Source organism: Arachis hypogaea, chromosome 18 (assembly GCF_003086295.3).
Source record: "Arachis hypogaea cultivar Tifrunner chromosome 18, arahy.Tifrunner.gnm2.J5K5, whole genome shotgun sequence".
NCBI classification, from domain to species: Eukaryota; Viridiplantae; Streptophyta; class Magnoliopsida; order Fabales; family Fabaceae; genus Arachis; species Arachis hypogaea.
The window spans coordinates 116,394,750-116,415,546 of NC_092053.1; the positions used below are offsets into that span (position 1 = coordinate 116,394,750).

Sequence of the window (20,797 nt, forward strand, 5' to 3'; positions counted from 1 at the left end):
GAGGAATTTTGGGCACACTTTGAAGTTGGAGCACACTTTGGAGGCTTAGGCCACGCTTCTAAAAGCGTGGCCCATGACCAAATCAAGGAAGAGAAGTGTGGCCCAAAGGAAGAGAAGCGTGGCCCAAAGGAAGAAAAGCGTGGCTCAAAACAAAGAGCAAGAGAGGACAAAAAGCTTGAGCCAAAGTTTGCCTCAAACTTTAGCTCAAACTTTTGGAAGAAAAGCTTGAGCCAACGTTTGCCTCAAACTTTTTGGCAAACGTTGGCATCACAAAACAAACACCCTGGAGGAAAAAGCTTGCGCCAACGTTTGCCTCAAGCTTTTTGGCAAACGTTGGCGCCACACCACAACAGCCTGAAGGGGGTATACTTCCAACAAGAATAACTTGAGCTACAGAGCTCCAAATGAGGTGATTCAAAAAGCAATGGAAAGTAGGAATCGAGAGCTTTCCAAGAATATATGGCACTGTATGGTGGACACTAAAATTGAGGGAGAAAACTGCCCCGCAATGAGCATAAATGAACATGGTGGCAACCTGCAGTGAGGCCAACTGACCTCTGCACCTTCGACGGAGTATAACTCGAGCTGTAGAGCTCCAAATGATGCGCTTCTAACGGAATTGGAAAGTAGACATTCAGAGCTTTCCAAAAATGTATAATAGTATGGGGTGGACAATATGTTTGAGCCTCCAGAACTGGCGTTTTCGACCACATTTGAGGCAAACTTTACCTCAAACGCTGCACACCAAGGCCAGCGACCTTGTCCTCTTCAAATGAGCATAACTTGAGTTGTAGATGTTCAATTGAGGTGATTCCAATTGGGTTAGAAAGCTGACATTCAGAGCTTTCTAACCATATATAATAGTCTATAGTGGACATGAAATTTGCAACGTTGACAAGCAGACAAAGTAGTACCCCAACATGCATGCAAGAAGGCCCAACGTTTGGCTAAAAGTTTGACCTCAAACTTTAGTCCAAACGTTGGTAGCAGCAAATAAGGGAAGCTGGTATAAAAAGTTTGAGTAAAAGTTTGCCTCAAACTTTTACTCAAACTTTTACTCAAACTTTTATGATTCATGGCCCGGTTCACAATGGGTTTCTCTCCAACTCCAAGAGCAATCAACAGAGGCTTTTGTCAACCCAATTCCATCAAGAGCAAGGGCCCAATTGACACCACTCAAAGGCACAAGAGATAGTTAGAATAGAAATTTCATTTTAATTGTAATTTGTTTTGAATTTCATTTTCATTTTGTAAAAATGCCTATAAATAGGCATCTGTTTCATTTTTATTGGGGGGCGAGCTCCACTAGGGAGCATTAGGAATACAGAGCTCTCTCTCTTTAGTTTTCTTTTCTTTGTTTTTAAGTCTTGGGTGGAGAATTGAAGGTGTTCTGTTTCATTCTCCCTCTGAGATTTCTCTCTGTTTACTTGCTGCATAATTTGAAGGAATTGTGATTTGAATCAAAACTCTCTTTACTGCTTTTCTCTCTATTTTCTTCTGCAATTATTCTCTGTTGGATCAAGGAAGGAATTGAGATCTAGACTTGGTCTCTAGTCTCATCCAACCCCTGAGATCTTCAACCTCTCATTCAGATTTTGCAATTGAGCCAAGTTGCTTTCTGTTTTAAATTTTTCAAGTGATTTTCCAAATCTGTTGAACCTACTACATCTTTTACTTCTCTGTTTGATTGCTATTTACACTTCCTTGTTTGCTTTCTTTAATTTCTCTGCACCCAATTCCCTTTACATTTGATGCAATTTACTTTTCTTGTCATTTAAGATTTTGCCAATTTACTTTTCTTGCAATTTAAGTTTCAATGCAATTTACTTTCTGCACTTTATAATTCCTTGTTATTTACATTCTGTTGCTTTAAGTTTCACCCAATCTCACTTCAATGTTAGCTTGACTAAACTAATCATCCACTAAAGTTGCTTGATCCATCAATCCCTGTGGGATCGACCTCACTCCCGTGAGTTTTATTACTTGATGCGACCCGGTGCACTTGCCGGTGAGTTTTGTGTTGGATCGTTTTCCGCACATCATTGCACACATGACCTAGGTGAGGTGAATGTTGTCGTCACATGCCTGACCCATCCCGAGGAGAATCGTCACGTCAAAGGCAACACCGTCGCATTAGAGAGCGTCGACGTATTCGTCGCGTCGGATGAGGGTCATCTTCATCGCCGTCCAAAAAGATCGTCAAAGGCAAAATCGTGTTTGTTGTAGTCCGATCTCTGTCACCGCCTCCAGCAAGTTCGTTCTTCATTGTAGTCGCCGGCCTCTTTGCCGTTGGCCTCTCTTCCTTTGGTAAGTCAGCCTCTGTGATTTTTGTGATTTTCATTTAGCTTGGAGCATTTGTTAATTATTATAGTATTGTTGTAACTATATAATTTTTTGTGATTTTATATTAGTTATTATCAGTGTCCTAATGATGAAAATTCTTGCTTGTGATTATGTCTCATATATGTGTCTCACTGCCTCTATTTGTTTTAATTGAAGCTATAGTATTTTCTTTGATAAAACAATTCTGCACAGTGACTAAAAGGATATTTGTGGATTTGTTTTGAGAATATGTGATAGTGGATAACTGAATGTTTGTGAATTTTGTTGATTTATTATTCGATTTTAACTTTTGATTGTTTTCTTCTTTTTGTTGTAGGATTCAAACAAATCGAAATTTTCCATCACTACCATTACATGATGAAAGATGATTAGAGAATTATGTTTTTAGAATGTGATAACTATGTTTAGTATTTAGATATGTTTAGTTATTTTTATGAATATGGTTGGTATTTGAACGGAGACAATATTTTTAGTTGTTACTATTTAAATATTTGAAGATTATCAAAATTATATTTGTAATGACAATTGAGGATTATATTTTTTTTTTCGTTTTTTAAAAATTCGCAAAGACCTAGATCTCCATTACTTGTCGTGGAGACAAGGATAGATTATGGAGGTGAGGCTCACTCCCCCTATAAAATCCATTGCCATTCCTAATTGTATTTTGAGAGGTTTAGGCGATGTGCAACTTTAGGAGTAGGAGTGAAATAATCTTACAAAGGATTCGAACGTACTTTAAGTAAAGAAGCTTAAAGCATTCCCACTAGATCAAATTCACAATTAACATCATCAATGCTAATTAGTGTATATATATATATATATATATCGATGCTTTTTTTTATTTTTGTATATCGACGCTTTCTTATCTTATGCGCTTCGAGTGTAATGACTATTATTGCTTTTGTTTATCCTTTTTTTACAGGCTCTTAGTTATATTATTCTTCGAATATATTTATGTATTTTTTGTTTTTTGATATCGTAATATCTCACCACCTCTGTTTTACGACTATAATGTAAGGCTTTATATGGCAGGGTGTTTCGAAAAAGATGATGGAGTTTGTGGCGTGTGAAGCAATGAGATTGAGAGAAGAGACTAAGAATGTGTTTTCTGAGAAAGGAGACATTGAGACTTTAGAGTGATGAGAAGGTTAGGGTTTATGCCTTTGTGCTAGAGGTGTTCGAGCTGAATTCTCTCACTGTTAAATTATGGTATTTTATATTTATATGCATACTATATGTGATTCGGTTGCACAAAGTGGAACTACAAACCGAACCGAACTGCACAAAAACTTATCTAAAATTCAAAATATCCAAAATTGAGCGGATTGTTTCAGTTTTTGTTTTGGATAGGTTCAAATTCAAGGTTTTTTTGAACCGATTTGAATATGAATATCCCTACCTTGATACTAACTCACAAATTCTCTACAACTAACACTAGATTAAAATAGCTCTTATACCAAATATAAATATAATCACCCACAATTAATTCGGCCAAGATTGCTCACTCACATAAACACCTTAACAATATACATAACATCAATATAATTTTTCTCAACAATAACATAACAATATACTGGGAAGGTGAACAAAACTATAATAATAATACATATTCATCTCTTTCTATTAACTCTCTTAATAAAAAAAAGTAAGGACTCTCAACATAATTTTATATTACTCTTGAATTTTACTTTCGTCCCTTCCCCTTCTCTTCTTACTCTTCTTATGCGTTCTACTTCTCTCTCGAACTCTCCATTTGTTTTCTTTTTTCTCTGTTTTTTTTTTTTTTTGTGTGGTGTGTGTTTAATGTAAGTGAGAGGTGATGAGCGTGATTGATGAATGTGCATCTACATGAGTGAATGGTGAAAGGTGTATACGGGTTAAATAATAGAGGTGTGTATAAAAATAATGAATTTCGTCCGAGAATTAAGAAAAATATGTAATGGTAATAGTATAGGAATTTTACAAACTCTTTGGAATAAGATAATAAGTATTTAAATATAATTTCATAAAATTATTTTGGAAACACATAAATTTTTATTTGTTAGTATACTAAGGAGTTCAAATAATTATTCTGATTTAAAATCTAGAATAACCCAACTAATTTTATAAAATTGAATCTAAAATCTCAATTACTCAAATTAAATTGTGTCATTTTTATCATTTTTAATCACCTAAATTTTAATTTTAATTATGCAAATATCCAATTACAATAAAAATTACATAAGAGTATTAATTAACTTAAAATCAAAGTATCATAAAATCAATTTAATTATTTTTAATAAAATAGCTTCTAAAACTAAAAAGTTCAAGCTAATAAAATAAATAAATAACTTATTCATAATTGAATTTTTAAAAATAAGGGATGTTACACACTCCATGTTAAATGTATGTATTTATAGGAGATGAAAACTTGCATCAAATGGAGCAAGTTATATTTAAATAATTAAAATTTTTATTATTATATTAATTTATCTTTCACTTTTGTAAAGTAAGATGCTAAATATCTGTGACGTCATAATTTACATCATCTCTTTCACTTTTTAAATGTGTATGAATACTTGCAATTAAGATACCATTAGACAGTAGACATTTTGGGTTTTAATGCATCCTTTGAATCATCAAATTAAGTTGATATCACGGAAAAACCAAATCATATAAAGTTGCATTAGTTATATCCTTAAAAAAATGTCAAGTCTATGTTAAAAATACTGGTTGTTTTTTATCTGACGGAATATTTGGATAATCTTGGTATCTAATTAAATTTTTGGATGACTAATTTCTTATCCAATTAGAACCATGTTAATATCACATTGTATAGGAGAATTTTGACCAAAACAATTCATGTGAATATTTTCAGCTCACAAACTCTCTGCAGCTAGTACTTGATTAAACTAGCTCTGATACCAAACAAAAGTGTAGTCACCCACAATTAATTTGTCCAACATCACTCATGCAATAACTCGATTTTCTATAAAACGATTTCTTGAATTTTCTATATTATTTTGCTTTTTTACACTTTTTTTTCGTTGATTCTTTTCATAATTCCTATAAAACAAAGAAACGATCTTATGGATATCTATATTATATAAATTGTATAGGATTAAAAACGTATTTTTCTAATTTAAACATGCCCTAATATCATCTCACAAATTTTCTATAATTAACAATAGAATAAATTAGCTCTGATACCAAATATAAATACAATCACTTTGCGACAGCGACGGCGAGCAGCAGTCCTCCCTCTGTCGGCACCTTCCCCTCCTTTCTCTCCTTCCTTTCTTCTTCTTCCTCCACCCTCTCTTCTCCTTCTTCCCTTTACTCATCTTCTCTATCTATTTCTTTCTTCATGTGTTATCTGAGCGGGTTAAGTTAGTGTGTGTGTTTAATTTGAGAATTAGTATTATGGTTTGGTTAAAAGAGTAAGGATAGAATAGTTATTTTGATAAAATTAGAGGATAGAGTAGTAATTAAAAATCAAATATAATTTATTAAAATTATTTTAAGAACATGATTTATTTATAAACTCACTAATCTAATAAGCACTCCAAATTTAAATTAGAGATAATTCAATTAAATTCCTTTTGGTTTATAAAATTATACTAAAATTTTTAATTATTTTTTAATTCTTAAAACTTTAAATTTTAAATAAAAAAATATCCAATAATAATAAAAATTAGGAGTCCAAAATAATTATAAACTAGAAGTATCAAGAATTTTATTTAATTACTTTAAGTAAAATAATTTTTTGAAAATTAAATTCTAAACAAATATAATAAATAGTAAATAACTCATTATTTGATTTTTAAAAGTTTGGGGTCCTACAAAAAATACTGATTTTTTTTCATTTGATGAAATATTTAGATGATCTTAGTATTTAATTAAAGCCTTAAATGTCCAATTTTTTATCCAATTAGAACACTTTGTATAGAAGAATTTTGGTCAAAACAACTCACGTAAACTATTTCAGCACCTTTTTTCTTTAATTCTTCCTATAAATTCTACAAAATATAAACAGTCTTATGGATGTCTAAAATGCATGAAATATAAGATTTAAAAATATATTTTTTTAAATTAAACTTGTTTAGATACCAGCTCACACACTATATATAACTAGTACTTGATTAAACTAGTTCTGATACCAAATGTAAATATAATCACTCACAATTAATTTGCCTAGGATCGCTCATGTAAGAACTCAATTTTCTATAAAACGATTACTCGAATTTCTATATTGCTTGCTCCTTTTGCACCTCTTTTCTTTGATTCTTTTCCTAATTTCTGTAAAACAAAGAAATAATCTAATGTATACCTATATTATTATATGAATTATATGGGGTTAAAAACTTATTTTTCTACTTTAAACATACTCTGATAATAGCTTACAAATTTTCTATAACTAACACTAGATTAAACTAACTTTGATACCAAATATAAGTACAATTACTCTGCATCGGCGATGGCAAGCGGCGGTCCTCCGTCCGCTGGCGCCTTCCCCTCCTTTCTTTCCTTCCTGCCTTCTTCTTTCTCTACCCTCTATTCTCTTTTCACCCTTTACCTATTCTCTCCCTCAATTTTTTTTATGTGTTGTGCGAGAGAGTTAGGTGTAATGACTCGTATTTTTTAAAATCTGAATATAAATAAGTTATAATTTTTGGGGTAAAATATACTTTTTGTCCCTAAAATTTAATAAAAGTTTCAAAAATATCTCTAAGTTTTATTTTGTTTCAATTTTGTCCCAAAAGTTTTCGATTTGCATCAAATATACCCTCGACGGCTAAATTTTCAAAAAAATTTAAGACCAATCTAACAATAATGTATGAAAATTATGCTTGATTTGCTTGTATTGAGGGTTGTTCTTATGAAATTGTTGTTGAATTGGTCTTAAATTTTTTGAAAAATTAGCCGTCAGGGGTATATTTGATGCAAATCGAAAACTTTTGGGACAAATTTGAAACAAAATAAAACTTAGGGGTATTTTTGAAACTTTTGTAAAACTTCAAGGATAAAAAATATACTTTACCCTAATTTTTTTATTAAGTTTGAGCTTTATATTCTTAAAAACTAATTTATTAAGGATAATTAAATTAATTTTATGAATACTTTGAATTTAAATTAATTAATATTTTTGTTCAATTTTATTGTAAGTGGATATTTTATATAATTAAAATTAAAATTTTGATGATGAAAAAATAAAAAAAAAACTACACGATTTAGTTTAGATAATTGATATTTTAGATTTAAACTATCTTTTATAAAATGTGATTAACATATTCATTTTAAAATTTAAAATTTAAAATAATTATTTAAACTCATTGGTATTTTGATGAATAAAATTTTATGTATTTCCAAAGTAATTTTATAGTATTATATTTTAATCTTAAATTATTATTTTATCCTAAAGATTTTTGTAAAATTTTTATATTACCTATCTATATTTTACTCTAACCCTAACCCTAAAATCAGCTACACACACTCAACATTCTCTCACACTGGTTACTCACACGCTAATATGCGCACACATACCCTTCACATTCATCTCTCACTTACTGAGCCACGTTTCTTCATTTTTTGCCTTTTATCTACCAAACAACACACACCACAACAACACATACATAGATTGAGAGAAGAAAGAAACAAAAGAATAGAGAAGGAGAGAGAACTCAAGGACAGAGAGAGAATTCGAGAGAGACAGAGAAGAGAAGAGATGCGAAAATAAGAAGAAGGAGGCATTACATTAGGTGAGTGTGTGTTTAATTTAAAAATTAGGGTTAGAATTTTTATTAAAAGAGTAAGGGTAGAATAAATATTTTGATAAAATAAATAAGTATTCATTAGGGTTAGTTTTTTAAAGTATTGTTGGTTCTTAAAAAATAAATAAGTTATTTTTTAATAAAAATACTTTATTTTTGGAAAAAGAAAAGACTTTTTCACTCAATAAAGTTAATTCAAACAAATATTTTGTCCAAAAAAGATTTGAAAAAATAATGTATAAAAATTTTAAAGTAATTGAGTATCTAATATGAATCACTGTTTGAACATAAAAAAAACTTACAAAAATAATATTTAAAATTCTTAGATTGGTAAACAGTCAATATAAGTTATTACTTACACCTAAAAAGGACTGAAGAAATAATATTTATGATTCTTAGGTTCATATCCTGAGAAAACTTTAAAAAAAATATTCATTGTACATTTATTTCATTATTTCTTTTTATGCTTTTGAATAAATAAAATAAATTATTTTAATTCATTTGAAACTTTTAATTTTCATAGTTACTACATTAATAAATCAAACTAAAAAGGGATCTGATGTCTAATTTAATTTTGACAACCACCATATTTTAATATTTAAAATGTTAAAAATATTTCTATTTACAAGTAAATTTTTAATGAAAATAATTTTATCAAGAATAAAATTATAAAAGAGGATAATTTAATTCATTTAAAAGTTATTTCAAACCAAAAAATTAAATTCAATTCTACTAATATATTAAAGTCATTCTAAATGATGAAATTGAAATTAAATAAAAAAAAATTCTTTTCATAATAGAATATAATTCTTTTTCATATAAAAAAGTTTTTCAAATTGCTTTTTAAATATCTAGACTTATTTAAGATATTTTAGAAAATATTTTGGTAGTTTAACTAGGAGTTTTGAAATAAAAGATAAGCAAAATAGAATTTTCGCCTCACACTCAAGAGCGCTATATATATATATATATATATATATATATATATATATATATATATATATAACAAAAGTATAAACATAAATCCTGTTTTTTCGAAATTAATCTCTAAGAGCAATATACAAATTAATATACAAAAGTCGAGAATATATATATATTTGCTAAGCACAAAATAAAATTCCAAAAGAGTCTTTGATTTCCAAAAAGAATCCAGCATGCTCAGCGAGGTGCGTTATGTCCTGTATTTGAAAATAACAATTTCTGGAATGGGTGAGAACCAAAAGGTTCCCAGCAAAATAACAATTCTAAATAAAGACGATGTAAAACTACCCAAACCCGCTAGACAATCCTAAACTCCAACAACCAAGATCCAAGCCTAGGGTTATACTAATCTAAAATAGGGTAATATAAGCTAAACCATTCGCTAACCAAAGATCCATTATCTAACGTTCCTTTAACACTCATCTTAGCCTATCTCTTTTCAGTTCAATACCACAAAATTTTGGTATTAATTTGAGTGAATGTAATCAGTAGAAGCAAACACAATCAAAAACAATTATAACATATACAACAATTAGCAATTAAATAGGGATATACACGTAGGCATACTAAAATAATGCACACTCAAACAATTTCACATAAATGCATATGATGTATGCCTGTTCTACTGGCCATGAGCTCATGTGTCGATTACATTGCCAGAACCTTATACATCTAGTAGATAACCCGGACATTTTTTATCTATCGTGCATCCTTAGGAGGCATTACCCTGGACTTATCACATGCGGTCTAAGAGAGATTAGTGCCTGTCACCTTCTTCTGGAGGCATCTATTCGGAAATCGCAAGCCTGGCCACCCTTGCAATCAGAGAGAGCCACAAAATAAGCAGGATCAACCATCGTCCTTGTTTTGGCATATCTCAGCTCAGCACAAACAAAATTTACCACTGTCTTTGCCACGTCCTTGCCAAGAGCAAACAGCAGTCAAAAAGCAAGTGGGTTATACCACTGACCTTGCCAGAATACATCTCAATTCATCATTAGTCTTATCATTCATGTGTTATGTCAATTTAATATTCAATAAGTTCATTATGTTACTCACAAGTTTTCATCAACCCATCATTACCTTTGACACTCCAATCCACAATCTTATTCAAATTTATTAATTTCATCCCTTAATTATGCTCACACTCATTTTCAAGCCTAAAAACTAGCTATCGGACCTTAATTGGGGGTTACGAAAGTTTACAAGTTTGGCGAAAAAGTCAAACAGTCAAAAACAGAGTTTAATTGAAAAATAAGAACTTATGTGTATGCATCACACTTGTGCGTATGCACAAATCAGAAGTACGTCCCAGCTTATACGTACGCATGATCCCTAGTGTGCAGGCACAACTTGAAAAATTCCTGGAGGTGCATACGCACGAGTCTTTTTACTCATTCTGCCCTGTGTGTGGACACCATTGCATGCGTGAGCACATAGGCTAAAATTTTGGATTTTTCTGCAATTTTTTAGAATTCAGCTCAAAAACCTCAGTTTTCAAACATTTATAACTTCCTCTACAAAAATCACTTTTTCCTCATTCTTAAATGGTTTTAAAGGTCTTTTTATTATCTTTAATTTAAGAGAACTCTCATTCAACTCTAAACTCCGAGCACCAAGTTATGACCCATCAAAATTGATTAAAAACTGATTTTTACCAAATTTACATCAATGCTCATTTTCACCAATTTTCCATCCAACTCAATTCCAAATCATACCAAAACCTTTACTAAGCATTCTTAACACTCATTCACCATTTCCTAACCAATCAACATCTAATTAACCAATTTCAATCTGCCAATCATTTCTAAAATTTTCCGTCAATAATCAAACCAACAATCCATTCATATAACCAAATTCTCATTATCCCACCACAATTCACTCATGGCAAATTCATCACTTACCGTGACTTACCAAATAGGAAATATCTCATCCTATCTCATCCTCTGGTCCAATTTTCATATTAATTTCCATCATAATTAAGCATACCACAATTCATATTCAATTCAACTCATTCATATACACATTTATATCACTCAATAACTACTAAATTCACAAATCACAACTAATTAACACAACATCAAACAATTCCATCAATCCTGTCTTAGGGACAATTGACCTAGGTTTTCACATAGTTTTACATAATGCCTACTTGAAACTAAAACTCGTACCTCTAGATGACGGTTCCTCCAACACTTTGCGTTCCTCCGGAAAACTCCAACGTCCACCAAAATCTCATCACTTCGATTTGCAACTCAACTCCACGCCAAATCAATGCCAAAGCCAATTTCAAACAAGCCAAGCTAATCCATATAATCTAATCACAACAATAACTCAATATTCACACTAGAGTTCTTATTCAAAATTAGGGATAACAAAGAGATTGAATTTCTTTACCTTGTACCACTCAATCTTGGGTCAAAATCCCACGTGAAATTGTTCTTGAATTTCCCCTCAAGTATCAAAATCACAATTCTCTCAACAATTTATCTTAAAAACACGAAATTGAAGGAAACAGAACACTGGAAAAGGATTTCGTGTTTACTCATCACAATGTTTAGATAGAATTGAAGAGGGATTCGAGATGAACGTGTGGCCACAAATAACTCATCAATCGAAGCTCCGAATTGAAAATTATGAGGATTTAAAGATGATGATGAATAGTGACATTTGGAGATTTTTGGTTCTTCACTCTCCTCTTTTTCTCAGCTGCTCTCCCTCACTAGAATGGGGTTATGGGTGCTGAAAGTGAAATGTTGAGGGTGTTATAAGTATGGACTTGGGCCTCGCGAGGCCAGACCCAATCATTTTAGTTCGTTGGCCCAACTTTAGACTAAAACTTTTAAGATTAGTGTTTTAATTCACATTCTAGATATTTTTATTTTCTCTAATTATAAATTTTAAATTCTTAACCTTCTTTACTCATAATTAATTTATTAATTACAATTTAATCAGATTTTACAAAGAATCTCATAATCTATTTTTTTTTTTAAAAAAAAACCAAAACTTTCTAGTAGATCCCAACACATTCTGCTATATATAAGTTCAAACACTCAAAAAACTTATAAATTCTTTTTTTTTTTTTTTAAAGAATCAAACGCAATTCAATTCCTTTTTCGTCTGCTTTTACCGAATTCAGTTAGTTGAAAACCATTTTCAGCAATACTCATGTACTGGCCAAATTATACAAGGTGGATAAGATACGGCCTTGCTAAGAAATACATGGCAACAAATGGAATTTGTAAATGAATTATCAAATATACAGGTAAACAAGATGTACAGTTCTTGGAAAAAAGAAAAGGGAAAAAAAACCAACAGAAAAACTTACGGCAAAATAGGAACATATTTAATCACCAATCGTTTGGAATTAGGAAGCATTAATTACAATTGACTATGCTACATGTACACCAAAATCAGCCACCAAAGTCAGCTACCAGTATAAAATACATATTAAAATATAAATACACATTAAAAATAAATTAAACCACATATGCATTTATACACAAATACTAATTTTAGTAGCTGATTTTGGTGTACAAATAGCATTTTTAAATTACAATTTACCTTCAAACTTTTATGCCATGGCACTTTAGTTTCTCGTTTACCAAGATAAAGATCAAAGTGAATATTACTTTGCAATATCTTGTAATGCATAACAACGCCTAGTCTTTTATCTTCTGGACTCCAGCCCATCGAGCAAAATCCACCCACCTACTTACACGTGTGTAAAAAGGCAATGAGAAGGGAAGGGAATGCATTTATGGCAGCATAATAACAATAACAATAGTAAATCAATTGACGTAAATGAATAATCTTACAGAAGAGAACCCCAGTAAGTGTTGGCAGTTCTAACAGCAAAGTAAGCTGCACTTAGCATAAGCTTGTTTTGCCTTAGCAGCGGTTCTAGAATCCGTTGCTCAATAATTCCTGCAAGTATTTGGTACCTGATCACAAACACAAACACAAATCCTTATTAGACCTTAATTTTATATATCATATAGTTAATATTCAGAGAATACATCACTGTTTACTTCATTTTCGCAAGAGAAGACTTTTCAACCATCCATATTTCCTTTTTTACTTTAATATGATGTTAAAACAATATATGCATACATTAGTAACGTTCTTTAAATCTCAATATATAAGGAATAGATCACTATGCATAAGCTCTTTAAATCATCTTTTGTAATGTAGTCTGATATATATCTATCATAAAGGTAAAAAAAAGAAGCCGGTTGTACAAGCATTCTACGTTAACAGAGTTTGGAGAAGGGCCGCACCCAAAGGATGTAATATACGCAGTCTAATACGATAGTTACATCAGTGATTATTTCCATGGCTTAAACCCAAGATCTTGAGGTCACATGGAGACATCTCAACCGTTGCTCTAGGACTTTCCCTCATCAAAGGTAATGGCAGGAAATCTTTTACCCAGTAATTGATTAGATCATAGTCACACTGATATAATAGGAGAATGGATCCTCTCAATTGTTAAAAAAAATTGAGGGAGTAAAATGTGATATCTAACCCTTCATTATTCTTTCTCTCATATTTTTTTTTAATCTCATTTATAAAATTAATAGAGAAATATCACACTTTACTCCCTCAATTGTTAAAAAAATTTAAGAGGATCCATTCTCATAATCGCTCTTTTAAAATGCTGCATAGTTACTATAGTTACTTGTTTTTATTTTTTGAGTGGTTAGTTGTTTCTAGACAGCTAATATTTCTACAGTAACTCCGTTATATTGATATAACTGAAGATACTACTATAAAAAGGATTCACTATAACAAGTGAGAAATCCCAATGTCAGCACTCAGCATTAGAAATAGGTTCATTTTATCATATAGTCTGTTTAACTTCTTGTTCCAGTGTTTTGTTGATAAATCCCTTGCTTTCCCCATAATTAAGATATATCTACTATATATAGAGATTCACCAAGGTATATGAGGTTAGATGGAAAGGGTTGTCCTTTTCATTACAGGTTTAACCTGAATCACTGACAAAGTCACAAGACTAAATAATCCTCGTTCAACAAGAGAGAGCAGGAATTATGTCATTTCCTGGAACTGCTTTCCTAGAGAAGGGAGTTCCAAAAGAGAGAATTAGACATTTTGTAGGGACAGCTGGCAGCATGTGATTGGGAGGTAGAAATTCAGGAAATGCATATGCAGGTTGGTTGAGGTGAGTTGGGTATCGACTGTGATTTCAGGAGACGAATCAGAAGTGCATTCTGATTTGTTTCTATATGTTCTCTCAGATTTCTGTTTTGGCTTGCATAAACTATTATGTTATTCTGCTACTTAAATCAGAAAACAGCCAGTTATAAATTATGATATAGAAATCATAAAATGCCATCAATGGTGTTTTGTGTAAGGCAGCATATTCTATTTGTGTAGCACTGCTGATATGGGATTTCAGACGGCGTGACAAGAAACTTGTATGAAACGTTTTCTCATTATATTCGGATATTTATTTAATTCATACACGACAATAATGCATTCATCCATTCACTATTTCATGTAGTTTCTTGATTATGATATCCAAATCCATCAAAGACATATTGAAAGCAAAAACGAAATTAACAGAAAACAGGGCTAAAGGACATTTATAATACATGGTTCGGCTAGAATGAATACCTGATGTTGCTAACCACCACCATGTAAACTCCGTATGCGACACTGGTTGATATTACAGGTAAGTTCTCAATCTCAGCAGGCAATTTTTTTTTAACAACCTTCTGTGCATTGATCAATGCATTTGTAATGCTTATACCAATCTGAAAAGGCACATCCACCAGTTATATCACCAGGGTATAGCTACTATTATTCCATTTCATTAATTAACTAACTTCTGGTAATTGGCATGTTCAATAGAAGATAAAACACATTTCTATAGGATATCTGTTTGGCTCGGTCCCTCTTACAAATAACATGGACCAAGGAAGAGGCAACCTCAAAGGCAATGTGTTCAGAATAAATTTTGATATCTCATGTACGTTCTCCATTAAATATGATACATATCTGAAATATTTCCTATATATTCTTTTCGGTTCTTCTTTTTCCATGTTGCCTAGGTGGTCTATATACTATATCATGTGATTCAAGCACTCCATAAATTCTTTTGTTAATGAATGGAAGTGAAGTAGGAAGCAAGTCAATTTGGAAATAAAATGGCTTTGCCTGATTAGCAAGCAAGGCAATGAAAATGGTGCAGGAAATACAAAATCAAGGTCACGGGTTCAAGCCTTTGAATCAGCCACTCATGCAAATTATTAGGTTAGGCTGCCTATATTACACCCTTTGGGTGCATCCCTTCCCCGAATCTTGCGTTAATGCAGAATGCTTATGCACCTACTGCCCTTTTATTATCTTTTTTCTTAGTTCGGTATTTTGAAGAGTGATCTAATTGAATTAGAGCAATTTCTGCTGATGTACCCCAAAAACAGAACAAGCTAAAATGGAACTTTTGTGAAGAATGTAAGGTGCTAATTTACCAGTGATGCACCAGTCCCGACAACAAATAGTTTTGCCCCATTCCGCTGCATAAGAGATGGAAATGATCATCACTTTCAAAAAAATAACTATTTTGCTAGCTTTAAATGATCCAACACATACCACTATAGCGCCTATTCGTTGTATAAGTGTATATGATGTTCCAGCCAAAGCCACCTGTTGAGAAACTGAAATATAATCAACATTTAATTGTACCACAACTACTATAGTTATCATGGTTGTATCACAGCTAAAACAAAAACATGCAAAAAAAAAAAAGTACAATGAAAAGCATTTTCAGGATGCTTACCTGAAAAGCATTCTCAGGACAGCCATAGAAGAATTTAGCAATAGGTCCAGCACTAACTGCTGGAGGGCGTTTGAGAGGAACTGCAGGAGCAGGAAACCATACAAGCACGAAACCTGTTACAATGCCTGTTACCTAAGATTAATTTAAAAAGTGAATTAGACAATGTTGAATTCTCACTAAGCTGAGCTAACTAATTCTTCAGACTGCAAGAAATTTAGCATTAATTCATCAAAATTTTATATGACCAGTACAAAAGGGAACATGTGAATGCAAGCAACTTCTAGCAATGAAGGGGATAAACAATATACATTGATTTTGAATGTAGCAGGCTTCCATATATATTCTCAACGAAACTGGAACTTCAAACAAGTTATTCTTTTCAATAATATATCGGTCCATATATGTTTAAGCATGTATAAATTTAAGTTCAATACTGATTTCATTTTAGAGGCAAGAAGGAGAAGAAGCGATCAGATGGCATGTTAAACTGTTGTTGAGGTATATGACTCATTTCAATGGTTAAACTACCAGGCATTAAGTACTTGAACTAAGATATCATATCATACAACTTATAATTTACCAAACTTCTATATCTAACCCTGTTCTTTGTCTTAGACTTCACCAGTTAGCCCAAATTCACCTGGATAGTGTAAGACTATGTAGCACAGCATCATTTGCAGCACCAGAACAGATGTTAATGTATTGTAAAATATAAACACAAGTTTGTGCGAATTACATAGTCTTTGTCCTTCTGAATTATTGTCAAAAGTCAGATTAAAGATGGAATATATATATATATATATATATATATAGACCATAGCATTTCAAACCCAAAGTTAGGTGAGTGGCTGTAAATTTCTAAAATTCCTTTGTTAGGTAAATAGGTAATAACCATGAGTGAAAAGATAAAGCTAAAGAAAGAAGACTATATTTTTCACAAGCATACCACATTGGCAACAACAAAATCCAGCTCCTTAGTAAATTTTTCTTTACGCCGCTCCAGTTCTGCAGCAGCCTGAAAACGCACACAAGATATCAGAGATAGATGCATCTGATTCAGAAAAACCCCAAATGGAAAGACATGAACGATAAAATTTTATGAAAAAAATAATATGAACAAGATATAAGCACTCCCAATTAGCTTTCAAATACATTAATTCTATTGAAATTATGCAATAATCAACATGGTGACAACTGACAGTTAGTCTTTACTAAATCAACACAAGAACAAATTAGTCCCTAATAAAAGATTAATATACAAGCAAATTAATCCGTAAGAAATATTTTGTTAACACTAGTTAAGCAGCTTATTAACAACACCACGTTCATTATTCGAGCACCACTGACTAGTAAAAAATATCTTTTTGAGGTTAATTTGCCAACTATCTAACTTTTAAGGGATCAAATTGGTGGTTCCTCAAGAGGGGAAATACTAATAGCGAAGGTGTTATGGAAAAAAAAAAAAAGTTCAGAGTTTGTTTGAAATGTTAGGAATTAGAATTTACTTAAGAATTGAATTTTTTTTGTATTTTAAAACAACTAAAAATAAATTTTTTAAATTTTTTTATTTATAAATCAAATCAAAAGGCTTACACTTTTTTAAAATTTAAATTTTATTTTATTAAAATATTATAATCATGTCAAATAATAAAATTTAATTTTAAATAAAAATAAATTCTTTTTTTAATAAAATAAAATTCTTTTATGATGTTAAATAATTTTTAAACAAGCTCTAAACTAAATGAAGGAAGAGGACTAATGCCAAGCAAAGTACTAGAGGGATACTATAAATTTTTAATTCTATCACATATTGACATATTCCTAAAATTATTTATCCCTGAGCTCCGTTGCTGTTGAAGAAAATTACAGTGAACCACCATTCTCTATCCCACAAAAGTGACCATTTCTCTAAAAAAAAAAAAAAATACGAATGTGGCCCCAAACACCAATAATACTTGACAAAATATCCCGAAAATGCTTTTACTTACACTTTAAGTTTGAGGTGAATAATATTAAGTGTTTTAAAATTTTTTACTAATACTTACTGAGTTCTAAACACTAAAAAGAACTAAATTTTAAATACTAAATTTAAATTCTAATAGCATAAAACTAACATATTAGTTTAAAATGTTAACTAATATTAATCAAATATTGATTCCCTAATATTTTTCTTTCAATTATTTCGTCAAAAATTAAATTGTTAGCATTACACTCTTTTGGTGGATAGATTGGCATTTTACAAAAGAAAATTAAAAAAATATATATTCTATGCATATTAAAAAGTAATTATTAAATTAATTATTATATAATTGTATATTTATATATGTATATAGTTTTAAATTAAATAATCGAATTTTATAATAAAATAATCAAATTTAAAATAAAAAATTATTCAAAATATCAAATATATATTTCTATAATTTATAATTGGTGGCTCATTTTGTTTTTGAGATTGTTTGGTGTGAACAGGCTTCGGTTCATAACGTTATCTTATTTTAGCAATCATCATCACATTCATAAAATAAGAATGCAAAAGATAAAAAACCTTTGTAAAGATGACAACAACACACTCCATGACAAGCTTGGCTAAGAACAAATCATCCGCTAGCAACCTCTCCTTAAATCCTCCGAACTTCAGCAACCACCGCATCCCGGCCGACTTCTCAAACTCGAAGTACCTCTGCAGTATCAATCCCGGCACCCGCCCCGCCGCCACAGCTGCTGCCAAATCCGCCGGCAGACTCTCCGGCGACCTTCCGGCCTCCGCCAGCACTAGCATGGCCTCTTCCCTGTTCATGTCCCGTTCTTCCTCATCTTCACCACTACCGCCGCTGCCGCCCCCTCCGCCGCCGTTCCCGGGGGGTCCGCCGCCATTTCCAGTTGAGAAAACGACGGTAGCTGGAGAATGGAGAAAATTGGTGTGCGTGAGGATGGGTTCACATGAGCGATTGAGCTTGGACTTGAAGAGGATGAAGGTCCTATGGTAGGTTATGATGGTGAAGCTCTGTAGAGAAGAGTGGCCGCAATGGTAGAAGTTGGCTTGGGTGTGAGGGCGAAGAGAGAAAGTGCGCGCGGAGATATGGGAGAAGGAAGCCATGGCCATTTTAGAGAGAGGAGTTGATGGCAGTCAAAAATGGAGGGATTATGGAGGGAGAGACACAATTTGATAAGCTACTTGTTCATTTGGTCTATTGTCGCGCGACCCATTCGGACAACACGAACTAAATTATTGGTAACAAATAACAATGGATAAAATTATGAGAGAAAAGGGGAAATAAGTTTTTAACTTTTTTATTCATAAATATTTAAGTTTTGTAAATTTAAAAATATATTTAAATTTTTAATTTTTTTAAAATTTAGATCTATCGATTTTTTATATTTATTTGAGTCTGTTAGATCTAATGGAAAAATTAAACATAACTGCCATTATACTGATTTGGTTGATACGAATGTATATGTGGGAAAATTTTTAAAATTGGACAAATTAGACATAAAGATCGATGTATCCAAATTTTGAAGAAGTAAAAATCTTAAATGTATTTTTAAATTTTAAAAGATATAAATGTTTGCTTACCAAAAAATTAAGGATCAATTTTTCATTTTTTCAAATTATTATTCTATTGGTATTTTTGTCTCTAATAAAAGTAATAATATTATAAAATTATAATTTTTTTAAAAATAAACAGTATGTAATTATTTAATTTTTGTTATGAAATAAAAAAAATTTAATAATATTAATATTTTAGTAATAATATTAAAGAGTTTATCAAATTAGAAAAAAGAAAAGAAAGATATATAATGTTTATATAATTTTGTAATAATAAATATTTTTGAAACTTGATTATTAGTATATTAAATTATAAATTTTAATAATGATAAAAAATTAACTCTTTTTACTTATATCTTAATCATTATCTTGTAAACACTAATTTATATAATATTTTTAAAAACTATAAATATTAACCACACAATAAAAATTAGATTCGAGGACTTAATTAAAATTCTATTGACAAAAAAAAAGTTCATCTAAAAACACAAAGTATATTTAAACTCAATGACAAATAAATTATTCAAAAAAATTAACAAGCACACCAGTATATTGAAATGTAATGATTATGTATATCATAAATCTCAATGTTGTTAGATCCGTCTCTAAATATAAAATTCGGTGTCTTTTGTGTCTTTACGCGACTTGTATTCTACCCACCTGTAATACTATGAGTTGTCAAAAATTACACATCCTTACGTAGTACCTTAAAGAACAATCAAACAAGTAAAAAAAAAATACAAAAATACTTCTCGACCAAAGGAAATTTCTACTCCTGATGATATGCCTAAGAAAAAAGTAAACTCCCGCATTTGATCCATCCAAAGTTCTGTTGCTTGTAATTTGTAGTTCGACATATTTGTTGGTGCAAAAAGAATATCACAATTAAATCTCAAACTAGATTACCACACCATTCTAGATTCTCCAAAAGTGACAATTATCTCATGTGAACTCCGCAATCAGACACGTCCAAAAAATAGAATACTGCAATAATTTGCATAACATATCCTTGGATGTACTGTATAAGCCGCTCATCCATCTGATGGTTCTCTTCCAAATCTTGACATACTCCAATAATCTGTATAACATATCCTCACTTGTTCTGACCCTATCTGTTAGTGCGTCTTAGTATGACTCCCAACAACTGTTGACATATGTCTACCATGGTCCGTCCTTGATAAAAAAAAAACTCCCAACTAATCATGGAGCCACTAACAAGATTTTCATTTATCGAAAGTCCCAACTGATTAGCCACAACCTATAAGATAATAGTAATCTCTCCACAAGGCATGTGAAACGTGTGTGACTCTAGTCGCCATCTTTCAACTGAAGCAGACACCAACGTTCAATCAGGATCCCACTCAACCATAT

The 20,797-nt window shown here is 31.3% G+C and overlaps 1 protein-coding gene across 6 annotated transcripts; it reads right to left on the reverse strand.

Moving 5' to 3' along the window:
• Window positions 1-9,638: 9,638 nt before the first annotated feature.
• Window positions 9,639-19,934, reverse strand: LOC112771327 (protein RETICULATA-RELATED 4, chloroplastic). 6 transcript variants are annotated; one of them, XR_003187009.3, is made up of 11 exons: window positions 18,425-19,934; window positions 16,826-16,894; window positions 15,880-16,011; window positions 15,693-15,746; window positions 15,572-15,616; window positions 14,715-14,854; window positions 12,893-13,018; window positions 12,639-12,785; window positions 11,472-11,816; window positions 11,246-11,391; window positions 9,639-9,994 (listed from the first exon to the last, which is right to left on the reverse strand). XR_003187009.3 is itself a non-coding variant. In XM_025816035.3 (8 exons), the coding sequence occupies exons 1-8, from the start codon at window positions 18,980-18,982 to the stop codon at window positions 12,737-12,739; spliced, it is 1,173 nt and encodes a 390-aa protein (XP_025671820.1). In that variant the 5' UTR covers window positions 18,983-19,934; the 3' UTR covers window positions 12,298-12,736. The 6 variants fall into 6 exon arrangements, 1 of the variants encoding a protein (XP_025671820.1); XR_003187008.3 differs by having other exon boundaries at window positions 9,639-10,039; XR_003815535.2 differs by having other exon boundaries at window positions 9,639-10,044.
• Between the last annotated feature and the right edge of the window lie 863 nt (window positions 19,935-20,797).

Bases quoted from the DNA above. Each gene is read 5' to 3' on its own strand.
- LOC112771327 (XM_025816035.3), bottom strand. From the start codon at position 18,982: ATGGCCATGGCTTCCTTCTCCCATATCTCCGCGCGCACTTTCTCTCTT. The intron at 15,617-15,692 runs GTATGTGTTGGA...TCTCTTATGCAG, and splicing joins AACGAATAGGCGCTATAGTG to CGGAATGGGGCAAAACTATT. The intron at 13,019-14,714 runs GTATTCATTCTA...GTTTGTGATCAG, and splicing joins GTGGTGGTTAGCAACATCAG to GTACCAAATACTTGCAGGAA.